Raw genomic sequence first — 16976 nt, forward strand, 5'->3', positions numbered from 1 at the left:
ACTCTAGCTTCAACTTGCTTCGCTCTTCTTTTTCTGCTTCGCCCAAGAGCCCTAGTGATGGAAACCCATTTAGGGCATTCCATTCCAAAGGAGTACCAACTTAAGCTAAGGCTAAGAAAGGGAAGTTGGAGAAGGACTTTTAGAAGCTCTTTCTTGATTTTCTTTCTCTAAGTCTTAGAAGGATTCTCTTTAATATGTTTATATGTGTTTTGTAGGGTCTAATAAAACTAAGAGATCATGGATCAACTAGCCAAGAAGCTTGATAAATCAAGAAGCAAGGAAACATCAAGAATGGAGAATCAAGATTAATCTTCACTTGGATGCATTATACAATTGTCTAGCAAGCTACTCTAGGAAGCCCAATGTGAGCCATATTCTAGCAGCTTTGTTGAAGAAGAAAGAAGCCTAGTGCCAGTGGAATGGAGTTTGTGCTCAGTGGCTGAAATTGCACCAAACTTGTTGTCCACGTGGTTCTAGCTTGTTGCCCACGTAGCCATTCACGTTTCTTCACCAAGTTGATTATGTATTGTCCACGTGGAGCTTCACATTTATTGACCCTTGCACAGCTAGCACTTGCTTCATTGCATCATAGTTAACGTTAGCTAAATAGGCATGAACTAGGAGCTTTGTTTCTCCTTTAAATAGCTTGCTCCATTGCTTGTAAACTTCACCTTTGATTTGAATGAAGAATTGTTTTTTGTTGATTCTGTCCAGAACTTTCTTCTTATTGAAGGTCACCGAGAGAGAGCCTGAGAATTTCCTCTAGCCTCTCTCCCTAGCTAGGTTTCCATTTCTAGCATTCCTATACACCATCCGTATCATATTTCAGCACCTAAACCACTTCCCTCATTCCATTTTCTCCATCACTGATTCATCTGTTTTCTTCACCGCATCATTGTTTGATTCATCCACTCTCCTTCAATCCAGTCATCGAACACTTTTTGAAGAGTGGGTTCCAGAGTTTATGCTTCCTCCGGTCATAAGCATCATAATTCATCTTCTTCCACTACAACAAAATGATGTTCATTCTCCTTTCCAGTTCAGATTCTCGAAGTTCCTAGGAGAAGTTCCGTTGATTCCATCTTGCACCAGAATCAGCTGGATCCTTCTTCCATCATGTGGTATCAGGCAACTGCTTCTCCAGAATGCACCACATCACTTGAGCCCAATTGTGGACTTCGGTCCAGTTTCACTTGCCCAAAGTCTAACCAAGCAGCAGCAGTGTTCCAGGGCTTAATTTGTGAAATTAAATCAACCTCTGTAGCGGCTCAAATAAGAATCCAGGACCCAGCTTGTGCATTGCAGTAGCAGCATACCAATTTGCTTCCAGTCCGCTCAAGTCAGCGACCCAAATTCTCACTTGTAGTAATAGCGGCCCAACAGAGTTGCAATCAGAGGTTCAATGTTGACATCGGCCCAATTAAATCTGTCCAATTTCAACGGCCCAATGTAGTGGCAACAACCCACTCTTTTTCATATCTGCATCAAAGGAAAAAAATCAATACCAAATTAAAGAAAAGAAAAAGAAATCTAACAATTATAAAGAAAGATTTTTATTAAAGATTTTCTAAAAAAAAAATATTTTCCAACTAATTAACAAAAACTAAAAATTACATCTAAAAACCTAAAACTATCCTAATTCTAAAGAATTAAAGACAAAAATACACTATCCTAGACTCCTAAGCACATAAAAATATGCAAAATTGGAGAGTTATCAAATGCACTCAGAGGTTTTACAATCTCTTGATTGAGACAAACCAACCTGTATTTGAAGGTTCATCTATGTCAAAATTGTCAGTGTGCATTAGACTAATGGTTGGTAAATCTAATTGGAACATTCACAATCAAGCTTTGGACTTCTTTACAAAATTGGTGTTAGATCTGACACCACCAAACAATTCTTTGCCGAAGAATTATTATGAAGCCAAAAAATGTGTTTCAAAGCTGGGATTGGAAGCGAAGAATATTGATTGTTGTGTGAATGGATGTATGCTTTTCTATGACAAGGATAATGGCAAAAATGATGCATCGTTAATGGAATGCAAGTTTTGTGGCTATCCTCGATTTCAAACATTGCATCCAAGACGGAGGAAAAAAAAACCAATTCCATTCAAGTCCATGTTCTACTTGTCGATCATTTCAAGATTACGAAGAATGTTCGCTTTAATGCAAACAGTAGAACACATGACATGATATGATGGTAAAAAAACTGAAGGAGTGTTGCGTCATCCTTCTAACGGTGAAGCTTGGAAGCACTTCAACCGTGAACATCCATCCTTTGCCACTAATGCTCGTAACGTGCGACTTGGTCTATGTTCGGATGGGTTTACTCCGTACATTCAAGCATCTGCATCACCATATTCATGTTGGCCGGTGATTGCTACCCCATACAATCTTCCACCTGAGATGTGTATGTCAAAGCCTTACATATTTTTAACGTGTATAATACCAGGACCATCTAATCCTAAATCAGCAATTGATGTTTATTTAGAGTCTTTGAATGATGACTTGAAGAAGTTGTGGAGTGGTATTTGGACGTATGATGTTTCAAAGAAGAAAAATTTTCTTATGAGGGTAGCTTTGATGTGGACTATTAATGACTTTCTAGCGTATGACATGTTATCTGGTTCGAGCATGCATGGTCTATTAGCCTGTCCGCATTGCATGGAACACCCAAAGTCATTCTTATTGACTTATGGTCGGAAAAGTTGTTGGTTTCACTACCATAGAAGGTTCTTTCCCATTGATCACATGTTTAGGAGGAACAAAAAGGCTTTTCGCAAAGGACAACTTGAAATAGATATGCCACTTCCTAGGCTTAATCCATCTCAAGTCTGGAGAAGAGTGAAACATTTTCCAAAATTCATTGAATATGGTATCAATAGGATTGAAGGCTACAAAGAGTGGCATAACTAGACCAAGAGAAGCATTTTTTGGGATCTTCCGTATTGGAAGGATAACTTGTTGAGACATAACCTGGAGGTCATGCATATAGAAAATAATTTCTTTGACAACATCTTCAACACAGTCATGAATGTCAGTGCCAAGACGAAAGATAATAAAAAGGCAAGGAAAGATTTACCTTTGTATTGTGCACGAAGAGACTAAGAGTTGAAGGTCAAAGATAATGGCAGGTTGCTGAAGCCAAAGGCAAATTACACCCTATCAAAAGACGAAGCCAAAATAGTTTGTCGATGAATAAAGGAGCTTAGAATGCTAGATGGATATTCTTTAAACATGGCCCGATGTGCTAATATTGATAAAGGCAATATTCAAGGGTTGAAGAGTCATGATTGCCATGTCTTTATGGAGACTCTAATCCCTGTTGCATTTAGTTGTTTACCCATGCACATGTTAAATCGACTTATAGAAATCAGTCATTTCTTCAAGGATTTGTGCGCCACGACGCTCAAGGCAGATTCCCTGAGAAAGTTGGAGGAAAATATTCCAATTATTCTTTGCAAATTGGAAAGAATATTCCCTCTTACATTCTTTGATTCCATGGAACATCTTCCAATTCATCTTGCATATGAAACATGGCTTGGTGGTCCAGTGCAATATAGGTGGATGTATCTGTTTGAAAGATTCATGGGAGAGTCTAAATGTTCCTTCAAAAATAAAGCCAGAGTGGAAGGATCAATTTTTGCGGCTTATATACGTGAATATGCGTGCGTCGATTCAGGAACTGCTGCCTATGGGCGAAAGTAACTGTTATCATTTCTCCTGACTTCACTCGTGATACTCCAAGCGTCTACATGTGAAGATTTACTATTTTACTTAAACAAAAGATAGAAATTAAAACAAGCATTTTAAGATAGAAATTAAAAAAATAGACTCTTTTTGAATAAAATAAAGGTTTAATAGGTTCGGAGGTCCCTATATTTGCGGGTTCGTTTCAATTGGGTCCTATAATTTTGGAAGTGATCAATTGGGTCCCTAATTTTGGTCAATTTGATTCAATAATAGCATTTTCGTTAAATATAGATGGCATCCAGGTGGTACCGTTTGAGCTGTATAGATGAATTTTTAACATTTTTAATTGTTAAATATATTAATAAATGAAAATATAATTAGAAATTATTAAAAATATTAAATTAGGCTGGTGGTGGGGACTCAATTGATCACTTCCAAAATTGAAGGACCCAATTGAAACGAACCCGCAAATATAGGGACTTCCGAACCTATTAAACCTAAAATAAAAGAACAATTCATTATTACTTGCAGATAACATCATAATAATCTATGAAATTAAAAACAAAATAACCCAAGAAAATTAACCTTCCATGTGAAAAACAACACAGAACATAATGAAAAGGTAAAGTGAAAAGCGGTGGATGGATGATGAGTTGATGAAGGGTGGATGATGATCCAAATGTTGAATACTCACCTTTTATAACAATTTTGGTTCAATTTCACTTGTTGCATCAATACGTTGGAGATGCACACTACACTCCTTTTAATTGCAAAACTTGAGAAGGACAACAAAATTTCGTGCAAAGATTCAAAGGTTCAAAATCAGTTTATCTTGTCATGAAATTTTGTTTATATTTAATTACCAAATGTTTTATACAATTCTTTCGGTTTTATTCCACTATTGTTTCATTATGTTTTACAAAAAAAATAGTTAATTAATATTAAAATAGTAAAAATACATATACAAAGGTACGAGTATACTTGTTATCTAGTGGAGATAAGGATGAGACAAAAGTCATATATGTGTTTTGTATATGGGATGACAATGAGTATAAATTTTTACTTTGGGGATAAAAGTGTAATAATAAAATTTTTCCACTTTGTTTGTTACCATCCTTAGTCATAATCAGAAAATACTATATAATTAACAAATGAGATACATTATTTGACTTCTAAATGTTATTATAAAACTAAAGAACATTGACTATAACATGAAATCATCATGTAATATCCCAAAAATAAAGTATTTAACTATATAAAAAAGTCATCACAATCTGAATATTAGCAAGAACAAATTAACAAGAAAGAAAATATAAAGGTATTTACAGTCATCCCAAAAATAACTATAAATTTAAAACTTTATATACAAGGTAATAGAAACAAAACTATCAACAACATATCTTTCATATCTGAAAAAGTTTGTTGAGCTCTTAAATTGCAGGAGCGTCTATTCTCCAAGAATCAAGAAGCATTTCATTTGGAAAGAAATCAAAGCAAGGATTCTTGAAGAGTTGGTGAATTTTCAAAGTCTAATCAATCTGCATTATAAGGTGTACTGCTGGAAGATCAGAACTATTTTCAATCTTGTGAGATTGTGGTTTCCCTGTTGTTGCTGGCCAGGAAGAGAATTTTGGAGTTCTAATTACTTTGAGTGTGGTATCTCAAAAGGGTTGCAAAAAGAGGATTGTTCTTTTTGTGTTTTACTATAGTATATTTGGAGTTAGATAGGAGTATACATTGAGAGCGTGTCTTTGTATTGCTTGCTGTAAAACTCGATCTATATAGTCGTTACTTTCGAGTCTCAAGTTGATTGAAAGAGATTGAATGTTGGCATTGAGGCCGAACCAGTATAAACCTTGGTGTTGTTCTTTCTATCCTTTATCTCTTTTCTTTCCTTGCATTCTTTATTTGCTTGCATTCTAAGAAAGGGTCAAAGATTTTGAAAAGGTTTTTAAAAGAACAATTTTTATTAAACAAAACCAATTCACCCTCCTCTTGGTTGAGAAACTAGGACAATCCATTTCTACATGGTTTATTGGGGAACATTTTTCTTAGATTAGGTTTTTCTTTTCTAGGTTGCTTTTGAGCTTGTGTCTTGTGTAATGTTTTGCATATTTCTCTTGATATTTGGACTTTCTTTAGGTTGTAGGCTTTTTCTTCACTTTATTAATACTTACAGTTTGAAATCCTTGTTTATCTCTGCTTGGAAAGATGATTATGATGTTTGAGATGTTGAATTGATTATGATAGAAATACCCTGTGTGAGGATTTCAGCCACTTGAAGTTCTTTCTTGTGTGTGATATATCTCTTGATTGTTTACACATATGCCTTGGCTTGACTCTTTTTGATGATTCTTGATTGATATGCATGTTTGGAAGTGATAAAGGCAATTTTGTTCTTGAGCCTTTCTAGGCAAATAAGCCTACCTTGTTTTAGTCCTTTGATAGCCCCTTTGAGCCTATGCTTTCCCCTTTTCTTTGTTTTGAAGCTCATTAATTATCCTTAATTGAAAAACCATGATTACCTTAACCTTAGGAAATTTTGGAGCTTTGGAATTGTTTTGGGAACAAGTGTGGTCTTCATGGGATTCTCATTAATGAGCTAGTTGGTTCCTCTTCTTCTTTGTTTTGTGAATGTGTTGTGTATCTTGTCTCTTACAGTTGTATTCTAAAAAAAAGAGAAAAAAGAAAAAGAGACAAGACAAGAACAAGATAGAAAAAAATAAAAACTTTTAAAAATAATCAGAAAAAAAAAATAATAATGAAGTCAATAAGAGGATTGAAATAGAGATTTTGGGTGTGATTTTACTGTATTTTCATTTGTTCCCCATTGCTCCTCTATTCTTTTTGATTTGTAGCTTCTTATCTATATTTTATCCTCCCCCTTCCCTTGCCCCATTAAAACCATGAAAAGACCTTTTGATTTGAACATGCATATGTTTTGAGTGTTGATGTTAGATGTTTTCCAAGTCTGTTTGTGTTTGCTTTCTTGAGTTTACAATGTTTACCCTAGACACTTGAGAGAAATATTGTTAGCGCATCTGTGAGGTTCAATTTCTTTTGATTCACCTCTTGAGTTGATTGATTATTTTACCATGTCTTGAATTGCTTAGATGATTTCCCTGAGTATCTCCTTTCTCTTATTATTGGTGTGTTGGATGTTGTTTACTCCTTTTATTTTTCCAGGATTCATTGAGAATTATGTAAATTTGTTTGTTTACTTCTCTATCTTTGTGTTTTTGTTTCCTGAACTTGCCACTCTCTTGATGTCTCTTGAATTGTTCCTTGTTCTCCGTCTTGATTTTTCCCAAGAGTTCAAAAGACTAAGTGTGGTATATTTTGATGAATCATTATTTTATATTATTCACTTGGCTTTCCGCAACAAATTGTATTAGTGAATTGTGTTTAATTCTCCATTATTGTCTCATTTTTACTATTTGGGCTTAATTTGACTAGTAATTCTTATTTTAATTAATTTGAATTATTTGGGCTTAATTATTCCAATTATTATTTGCAGGACAATTTTGGAATCATATATCTGAACTTCAAGAGGACTGTCACATCATTTATTATTTTCCACATCAAAATTTGTTTTTAATTTCTGTTTGTAATTTTATTTTTTATTTTTCTTTGTTTTTGGGCCCATTTTTTGGGCAGATTTAGAAAAGGCCCATATGAAGGGAAAAATTGGAAAAAGGGTTTTTAAAACCTTTGAATCAGATTTTGAGAGGCCTTCTTCCTCATTTTTATTTTTTTAAGGCATTGGAATGTTTTGCAGCCCCTGGGGGTTTAGGATTTTCTTTTCACTCTTCTTTTATGTATTGAATATCGTTTTTAATTGCTATTTAATTTTGTTTTCATGTTCTTACTTCAATTCACATTTTCTATTCTTGCAATTTCACTTTCCAATTGCATTTTCGTGTCCCCTTTGCATTTTCGTTTACACTATATTTTCTGCAACAATTTCCATTCTCTTTTCCTTTCCAGCTTTAAAGTTTGTTTTGCCATTGTAGTTTGCGTTTTGCTTTTGTTTTAATCTAGTTTTGATGTTTATAATTCGATTGATTATGTTGAAATTTGTATTAACGGTAGCCTATGTGTGCTTGGTTGGTCATTAGTGAGATTGCAATGATTTCTTGAGATTTCTGGATTGTAATTGATTGTGTTCGCTGCCTTGCCTCTAGTTAATCCGTTCTGTGCTTGCAATTGGGTACATGCTTAGTTGGTTAAAGTCACAGTTGCTTAATCTATGATAGTGCAAAATCGATTAAAAGTGTGCATTGCGTTTGCTTAATTCACTTTTATGAAACATGATTAGTCTTCGCTTAGTTGGTTAATTCATGTTAGATTCGGGGTTAGAGTAGTGGATAATTGTTGTTAATTTGTGATTGGAAGTATAACAATTGATCTAGTGACCAACCCTTTTCAATTAGTGTTTGAATTCGTGTTTTAGTAGTTTAATTTCAATTCGCAATTGTGTCCAAAATCCACCCTTCACCATGCGTTTGATCTAATGACTGAACCAAATGTTGGTCGTTGAGAGACGACTTAGGAGTCACTTCCTAGTATACTACATTTCTAATTGCTTATTAATTTGATTCGAGTATGACCTCAATCACTTTTATTGCAACATGTGTATTACTAATTACAGAGTTATTCACAATGAATTAAAAATGTACCAATTAGAACCAATCAATCTTTGTTTTTCTTCTCTAACAAAATTAACAAGTTAAAGGCTTGTATTTCATTAAATCTTTGACTATATTCAAGGTTTTTATTTGTTTCTTTGATATTTTTAATACTTTTAATATATATATATATATATATATATATATATATATATATATATTTTAATTTGTAAACTATGTTTTAATTTGTAAACTATGTTATGGCAATATTTTTGAAGTTGTTATTTTTATAACATTTTTCCCGTAACAAATAGTTTTATGACACCTTATTTTGATAACATTGGTTTTTATAAAAAATTTCATCATTAATATTTTGTAACGATATTTTCGGTTTTTTGTGACAAATAGTCTCCAGCACATTAAATTTTTAAGCAATGAAACTGAAACGCAGTGTTGTTGGGCAAGATTTAAAGTAGACGTACAAATACACAAGGAAAAACTTCCTTATTATTACAAGAAAATTCAACCTAATATAATTAGTGAAAATATCATTAACCAAGTCCCACGTAATCAAATCATGCATAAACTTCGATTATGCATGACGAAGCGGGAACATATTCTAAGAATCTTTGGTCATAGACACTATCACATTGGTATACTCCAAAGATTCAAACTCAGTATCAATGAGTTTGGCTACTATCATTGCAAATCTGGAAAACAATTCATCCATGATAACTTCACCAAAGTTGGCCGATAAAAGAGGTTCAAAAACTGCTCTTATTGACTTAGCTACGATCAGTGCTCTTGTTTTGCTATCAACTGTAGCATCATCAACATCCTCTTGAAGGTTTCCATCCCAACCTATTTTAACAGTCTTCAATGTTTTAAGCCTAAAAGATCCTTCTTCTTCAATCACTTGTCTAACTTCTTCAGGAGTTGGACCATAAATAGGAAGATCAAAAAAGTCCAATTTTGCCCTTTCAACCAAACCCTACACAAATCATAAAAATCTTCCTTAGAAAACACAAATATACCCACAAGGAAAATATCCACCACAAATTTAACAAATAACTAAAAAAGCTATAAAATACGTACAATATATTCCAAAACTTATTCTTATATATATAGAGCAATCATGTTTTAAGATTGACCACAAAACATTTTACAATTTATCGACTCATATTGTGGAGTTCAAATATGTATGACGTAGAGATAAAAGGAAAATAACTATAAAATGTAGTTTATAGCCATATACAATTATTATCGACATGTATATACACACACACGTGTGATGCTTCAGAGTGTCAGTGAATTCATCAATGAGTAGTCATGTTTTGAGTACCATACCTCTTGGACCATGTCGTTGAGTACCATACCAATTATACTCCATGGACTAGTCATGTGTTGAGATTTTTCTCTACCAATGAACGTAAGTAACATGATACCACCCGACCTTAGTTCCTCCGAGCGTGATTTAAGAAAATGTTTGAAATCCTTTTCAAATTGTTTCATGTATGCTTCATAGACTGAAGGACTGTTTTCATTTGTTATATAAATATTTCCCTTGTTTAGTGGTTCGGCTATGCTGGTCGAAGTCGGTGCCTGGTTCCAAACAAAACGGAATTACGATAGCAATTTGACTTTAAATGCTTGAGCCAACAATATTCTTTGTACGTAAAGTTAGTTTGTAAAGCCAGACATAAAATGGCATTATATATGTTACCAAACATTTATAAAATAATCACAGGAAATGCTTCATTCATTTGGTGCACTTAACCTGAGATAGCCAGTGGAGACTGTAAGAAGAATGAAAGAAGTGGATGTAATCATCAGGAAAAAGCCTTCCATAGAAGCTTCCAGGTGTTGCATGAATAAAACATCGTACATGGTTATCCTTTTTTTGTCCACGTATTCTTTGGAAGAAGTCAGGGATCAACTTGAAGATGCAGTTGAAATCATTTCCAAATAGATCATTCATGTAAATTTGCAATACGCGTGGCGTATCCTGGTTTAAGCTCATGCTAACATTATCCATGACGCTTAACATGTTTGACACAAAAAAGAGTGAATTTGGCCCCGAAGAGCATCCCAAATCTGCTACTTTCCAACACCGTTCTGAACTTATGTTTGACACCAACAGTTTTACAGTATCTTCAAGTATAGGTTTCACCATGCTTGCCACTTTTCTCTGCACCAAATTTAACTTGGGTTACCTTCCTGTAACATTGAATATATATATATATATATATATATATATATATATATATATATATATATATATATATATATATATATATATATATATATATATGATTTAAACTCTCTTCCTTTAGGAAATTTTCAAAACTAAAAGAAAATCCTCTTTCTGTTTTATGATATATAGGTTGAAATGATACTTTTTTTTCTTATGTTTTTGACAGCGGAAAAGAGATAATACCTGAATTAAGGAGTTTTTGGTATAGCTGATTTCTCCCTCACCACCATTCATGTGAAGCACTCTCTCTGTTGCCATCATATAATGAATGGACACTCAACAATACAAAGTCACAGACAATTATGGTATGCTATGGGAACTGTCACTGTTTATATAGAGCACTTTATTGTTAGAATGAGGATATGACTGCTTTTTTTTCTAAAAAAAGAATCAGTAGATCATGACTCAACTAGAAAAAGAAAAATGCCAGGAGTATTTTTTGAAGGAAGAAAAACCTAACACGTTTATTTTTCTTTCTTTAATTGGAAGATACTTTTAATTTTTTTATAACAACGTACGTTGAAAGTGGTGGGGTACAAACAATTATGATACAAAAAATAGAATCTAAATATCAGCATGGAAGGGCATGGGCACTGTTAATTCATAATTTAAATAAGTTGAAAATTAATTACATCATTCTTGATAAAATATTTTGTAAAATTGTTGAGAAACAATATTTATCGCGTGCATAAAATATTTTGTAAAGCATATGTTTTAAGATACACATGTTATTTCTGCATACCTAAATAAATAAAGAAGAACACATACATTACACGCTCTGAAGATGAGTGTAACCCTCACTAGTAAAAAATTGGGTTTTTACCGCGCACATTATGCCACGGTTCACAAGAAACCGCAGCATAATGGTGCGCGGTGGCAGTTTTGTAAATAAATCGAAGGAATATGCCGCGGTTCAGAGGGGAACCGCGGCATATACTCCAGTCAACCATCCCCTTTGACGCCACGTCTGAAAAAAAATTAAATAACAGCCTATATGCCGCGGTTCTATGGAAAACCGCGGCATATACCCCTGCCAATTTATTGCAGGGGCTGACTGAGTCAGAGAATTTCAGAAGTTACAGGGGTATATGCCGCGGTTGTGAGAGTAACCGCAACCTATTCTCCTACCTGAAATAAATTTAAAATGGATTTGAAATATTTAGAGGAATATACCGCGGTTGCCGCCGAACCGCGGCATATAGTTGAAAAGTAATTTAAAAAATGCCATCTTATACCGCGGTTGCCGCCGAACCGCGGCATATAGTTGAAAAGTAATTTAAAAAATGCCATCTTATACCGCGGTTGCCGCCGAACCGCGGCATATAGTTGAAAAGTAATTTAAAAAATGCCATCTTATACCGCGGTTGCCGCCGAACCGCGACATATAGTTTAAAAATAATTTAAAAAATGCCATCTTATACCGCGGTTAAGTAGTGAACCGCGGTAGATTCCCCGGTCAGAGTTAAAAATAAAAACTTTGGAACAGAATCGTCTTGTTCGCGCAGACGCTCAACAACTTCGAGAATCAGTTTTTATGCACTTCGATTGAAGTCTTTCATTTCTTGACTGGAACGCTGTTTTTGGATGATGAATTAAGAGCTGATTTTTACTTCTATTTTCTGATTTACTCATGGCCACTTTATTTTGAGAATGAAGCAAGCTGGTAGGTGAAGTGTGTGGATGCACACGACCCTTTTCATTTTTGCTGGAGAAGCTTTATGCTTGGAAGCAGGGAGAAAGTGATGATTCAGAGTGTGAAGAGATGATGGAGAAGAGAAGCACGGTCACGGTCACGTGTGAGCTGGAAGCACTGTCCTGGAGTGCTCCTTTCGTGAATGAGCGTTCTTTCTCTTCAATTTGAGATGCGGTGATTGATTGGGAGAAAGAGAAACACTTGTGCACAGAGATGGAATGAGAAGTAGATTATGTGGTAGTAGGTGCTGTCACGTGTGGTAGGTGAAGTGTGTGGATGCACACGACCCTTTTCATTTTTGCTGGAGAAGCTTTATGCTTGGAAGCAGGGAGAAAGTGATGATTCAGAGTGTGAAGAGATGATGGAGAAGAGAAGCACGGTCACGGTCACGTGTGAGCTGGAAGCACTGTCCTGGAGTGCTCCTTTCGTGAATGAGCGTTCTTTCTCTTCAATTTGAGATGCGGTGATTGATTGGGAGAAAGAGAAACACTTGTGCACAGAGATGGAATGAGAAGTAGATTATGTGGTAGTAGGTGCTGTCACATGCAGGGGAATATGCCGCGGTTGTAACCCCAACCGCGGCATATAGTGGACAAATTTTTTTTTTTTAAAAAAAGGATTTAGGCAGCGGTTCTTTGGACAACCGCGGCATATTCCGCAACCTATATACCGCGGTCATAACCGCGGCCTAAAGTCTCTGACTTACTACCGCGGCTGAATATGCCGCGGTTCGTAAACCGCGACGTATAGTGAAAAATAACCGCGGTAAAAGCCCCTCGCTGCACTAGTGCCTCGAACCAGTTTACCACGGTTTTGAGTAAGTTGAATTTGAAAAAATATAATTTTTTTTTATGCGGATTAGTTTTCAACTTAAATCGCTTAGAATCTGACTCATCCGAAATGAATCCGTGGTGAGCCGGGTTGACTCACCAACCCATCTAAATTTAATTTAATTATTTATTATTTTGTGTTTCAAAATTTTTAATTAGCATTTTTTTATTATACCGTATATGGGGATAAAGAAGATATTTCAAAAGAGAAAAATATTATAGATTTATTTATTCAAGACTCTAATAATATAAATGGACAATTGATGAAAAAATTATTAATGTTAAAAACTAATTTGTTCGTCTATTGTGTTTGGTTTTGGATTATGCTTTGATTGTATGATATTTTTTTATTTTTTGAAATGTTTTTGAAGTTTAACATAATTTTAAAGTGGAATTTATTTATAATTGAATGAAAAAATTATAATGTTTTTAATTTTTAAAAAACCTTATAATTAAGTGAGTAATGAGTCAACCTGTTTAACCCACCAACCTGTGGTGGGTTGAGCCGGGTCCAAATTTTTTCAACTCACTAATAATTGAGCCCGATTATAAGTTGACTCCCTAAATGACCAATCCATGGTAGGCCAGGCCGGATCGAGCCGCATTACCCGTTTTGACCGTTCTAACTACACATGGGATTAAAGTGAAAATATGACAATAGAACACTATGAGTTGAAATCAGATTTTCTACTTTAGATAAGGTGTCCTATACTATACTGTTTATATGAATTCAAACTTGTTTTATCTTAATATAATAAATATTAAAAGTTTAAAATCAGATTTTCTACTCTTGATAATGACTTCACTCCCCTAATTTTTTTAGGAGTTAAATCTGATGTATATTTCAAGTTTTACAGTATCTTCAAGTATAGGTTTCACCATGCTTCCCACTTTTCTCTGCACCAAATTTAACTTGGGTCACCTTACTGTATACATATATATATATATATATATACATATATATATATATATACATATATATGTATATATATGTATATATATATATATGTATATATATATATATGTATATATATATATGTATGTATGTATATATATGTATGTATGTATATATATATATGTATGTATATATGTATGTATGTATATATGTATGTATGTATATGTATATATATATATATGTATGTATATGTATATATATATATATGTGTATATATGTGATTTAAACTAAATTTTCTTAAGTTTTTGACAGCGGAAAAGAGATGATACCTGAAGTAAGGAGTGTTTGGTATAGCTGGTTTCTCCCTCACCACCAATCATGTGAAGCACTCTTCCTGTTGCCATCATATAATAAATGGACACTCAACAATACAAAGTCAAAAACAATTATGGTATGCTATGGGAAGTGTCACCGTTTTTATAAAGCACTTTATTGTCAGAGAGAAGTTCCCCTCACCTCCAAAAGTCATATGGACTTTCAAAATGTCAAAAGTGTCCCACCGAAAGTTGGTTAACAAATTTACTGAACCCGCATTCAAGAAATTTATTTAACCGACAAATAAATTTATTTCGGTTAAGTTCTTTTTTAATAATAATAATAATAAAAGTTAAATATGTTTTTAGTCTTTCAATTATTAAATGATTTTAGATTTTATTTCTCTTTCAAACTTTGATACACTATGATCCTTGTTCTTAATAAAACTATAAATTTTTCGTCTTTCACAATTAACGTCGTTCAAATTAGGCTGAGTTGGCTAATGTTTGGTCACGTTTGATGCCAGATTTTATTTTAGTTGTGTGCCACGTTTCTATTCTTCCCATTGGAAACACGAAAGGTCTTGACAGTAGAGGAATCAATGATATGAGTGTGACCTCTTTGGTCCTGAACCTCCACGATGGTGGTTGGAGCCATGACGGCGGTCACATCGTTATTCCTCATCGTTGCAATCAGGGAGTGACTTTACTTTAGATTCAGCCCGCCGAGTTTTTGCTTCAATCCAATTCGAATATCAATCGTCTTCTTCCTCGTTGTTCCCAACATTACATAAACCTTCTTCATCCATTCCTCGCTATTTCAAAACCCTAAAACATACAGATATCCATGGCCAGTCCTAGCATGGACCAAGCCCTCTCTCTTCTCGCTACGGCCAATAACCATGACCTTGCCATTAAAACCTCATCGCTCAAACAAGCAAAGGACCTTCTTCTCTCCATCTATCACTCTTTCATCGTTGATATCCTTTGTTTATTGAGTCATCTTATGAGAGTTTGTCGCCTTTACCCAAAATCTATAATACTTGAGTGAAACACCATGAGGAATGAAGTTTCTGGGTAGTTTTTATCTGTCATTGGATCAAATGAGAAAATACTCATATAAAAATACGGGATACATGATACAATATGAAAAGTGGAAACCTTTATATTTAACATGAACATGAAGTATTGATTTATTCTCACACTTATATTTGAAGATATTATTTTATTTGAGAAAACGGTAATGGTTGTAGAGTCATTGAGATCCCTTGAGCTTCTTTGTAATGCTTGTAAAGTACTTTCCCTGATGGAAAGCTTGAGCCAATTCTAGCTCACTAGGCTACCTTGAGTCATCTCCAACATAAGTTCCTGCACCATATGAGGACCCATCTTTCAATTTCCTCCAACTCAAACTTCCAAATGTGTATCTGATGAGTGCATATTTATACCCACATTTATGCTTTAAAATTCAATTTTTGATGAGATAATTATGCTTAAATGGTTGATTTTAAGTGAATTTGTGATGATTGAAATTGTTGGGTTTGGGAATAAAAAGGGACTTAAAAAGTGAGTTTTAGTGCATAAATTATTCTTGGATATTCTAATATTTATTTGTGCAGCTAAACTTAAAGCTTTATTGGTTCAAATTGCAAATTAAAGCCCAAAATCAAATTTTATTTGATAAATATTGTACAGATGGGCCAATAGACAGACTTTACCCTTGTACCTCCTAAAATTCCTACATACACTCCTATTTTTGAAACAGGCCAACAACCAAGCCCAAACACTAAGTCATTTCTTCTACACCTCCCTAAGTTTCCTACTCCTACCCATCCTAAACTAGACTCCACCAGATCATGCCACGTGTCCAAATCCTCCCTACACAGATCTAGCCAACCACATGCCACCACATCACCTCCCTTGCAACATCATCATCTTCTCTAACAAAGAAACCCTAATTCCTAACCCTAGCCGTCAACTATCGCCGTGCCGCTCCGTCACCAACCTTAACGCCAGCCTCATCACGCCATTAACGACGACACCACTTCCTACATGCCGCCACCACCAAATCGTCCTCCTTTCTCGCTGAATAGCCACCATCAACCATCACCACCGTTCATCTTCTCCATCCACTGGCACACCGTCCATCAAAACCGTGAGAACCAACCGCCACGAGGTTGCCACACTTAACACCGGCTATCATAGCGCTGCCGCCATTATCATCGCGCAACCATGCCGCCGTGAAGCCGTCGCGACACCACCGTCAAGCCGCCGCAACCATCCTCATCGTGCAACCTTTCTTCTTCCTCGCGAGTCCTTCTATCACGCCACCGCAAGCAACCATAAACGCAGCCACCACGCTTCTCGCTCACCATCTTCATCTTCTCCCTAGCGCCGCCGACAACACCATCGCCGCACAACCCTGGACCACTGTCAACCATCCTTTTCGCAGAGCCACCCAGAATCATGAAGACCATCATCGCGATTCAACCTGCAAAGAAACACAGATCCAGAATCGCTCCGCAACTACCTTGCCTAATCGCGACGCACCCCCATCCTCGTGAGTTCATCATCATCACCGTGCTGCCATGGCCTTTCTCTTTTAGGCCGCCACCACTGCACCATCAAACAGCGATTTAATCCTCATCACCATCGTGCACCGAAAGGAG

General features: G+C 35.2%; 1 protein-coding gene across 1 annotated transcript; it reads right to left on the reverse strand.

Moving 5' to 3' along the window:
* Positions 1 to 8940: 8940 nt before the first annotated feature.
* On the reverse strand, positions 8941 to 10833 carry LOC108346587 (probable caffeine synthase MTL2). Its single transcript, XM_052868094.1, has 4 exons — positions 10759 to 10833; positions 10099 to 10509; positions 9669 to 9923; positions 8941 to 9312 (listed from the first exon to the last, which is right to left on the reverse strand). Exons 1-4 carry the CDS (start codon positions 10831 to 10833, stop codon positions 8941 to 8943), a joined length of 1113 nt encoding a protein of 370 aa, XP_052724054.1.
* Between the last annotated feature and the right edge of the window lie 6143 nt (positions 10834 to 16976).

Source organism: Vigna angularis, chromosome 9 (assembly GCF_016808095.1).
Source record: "Vigna angularis cultivar LongXiaoDou No.4 chromosome 9, ASM1680809v1, whole genome shotgun sequence".
Taxonomy (NCBI): Eukaryota; Viridiplantae; Streptophyta; class Magnoliopsida; order Fabales; family Fabaceae; genus Vigna; species Vigna angularis.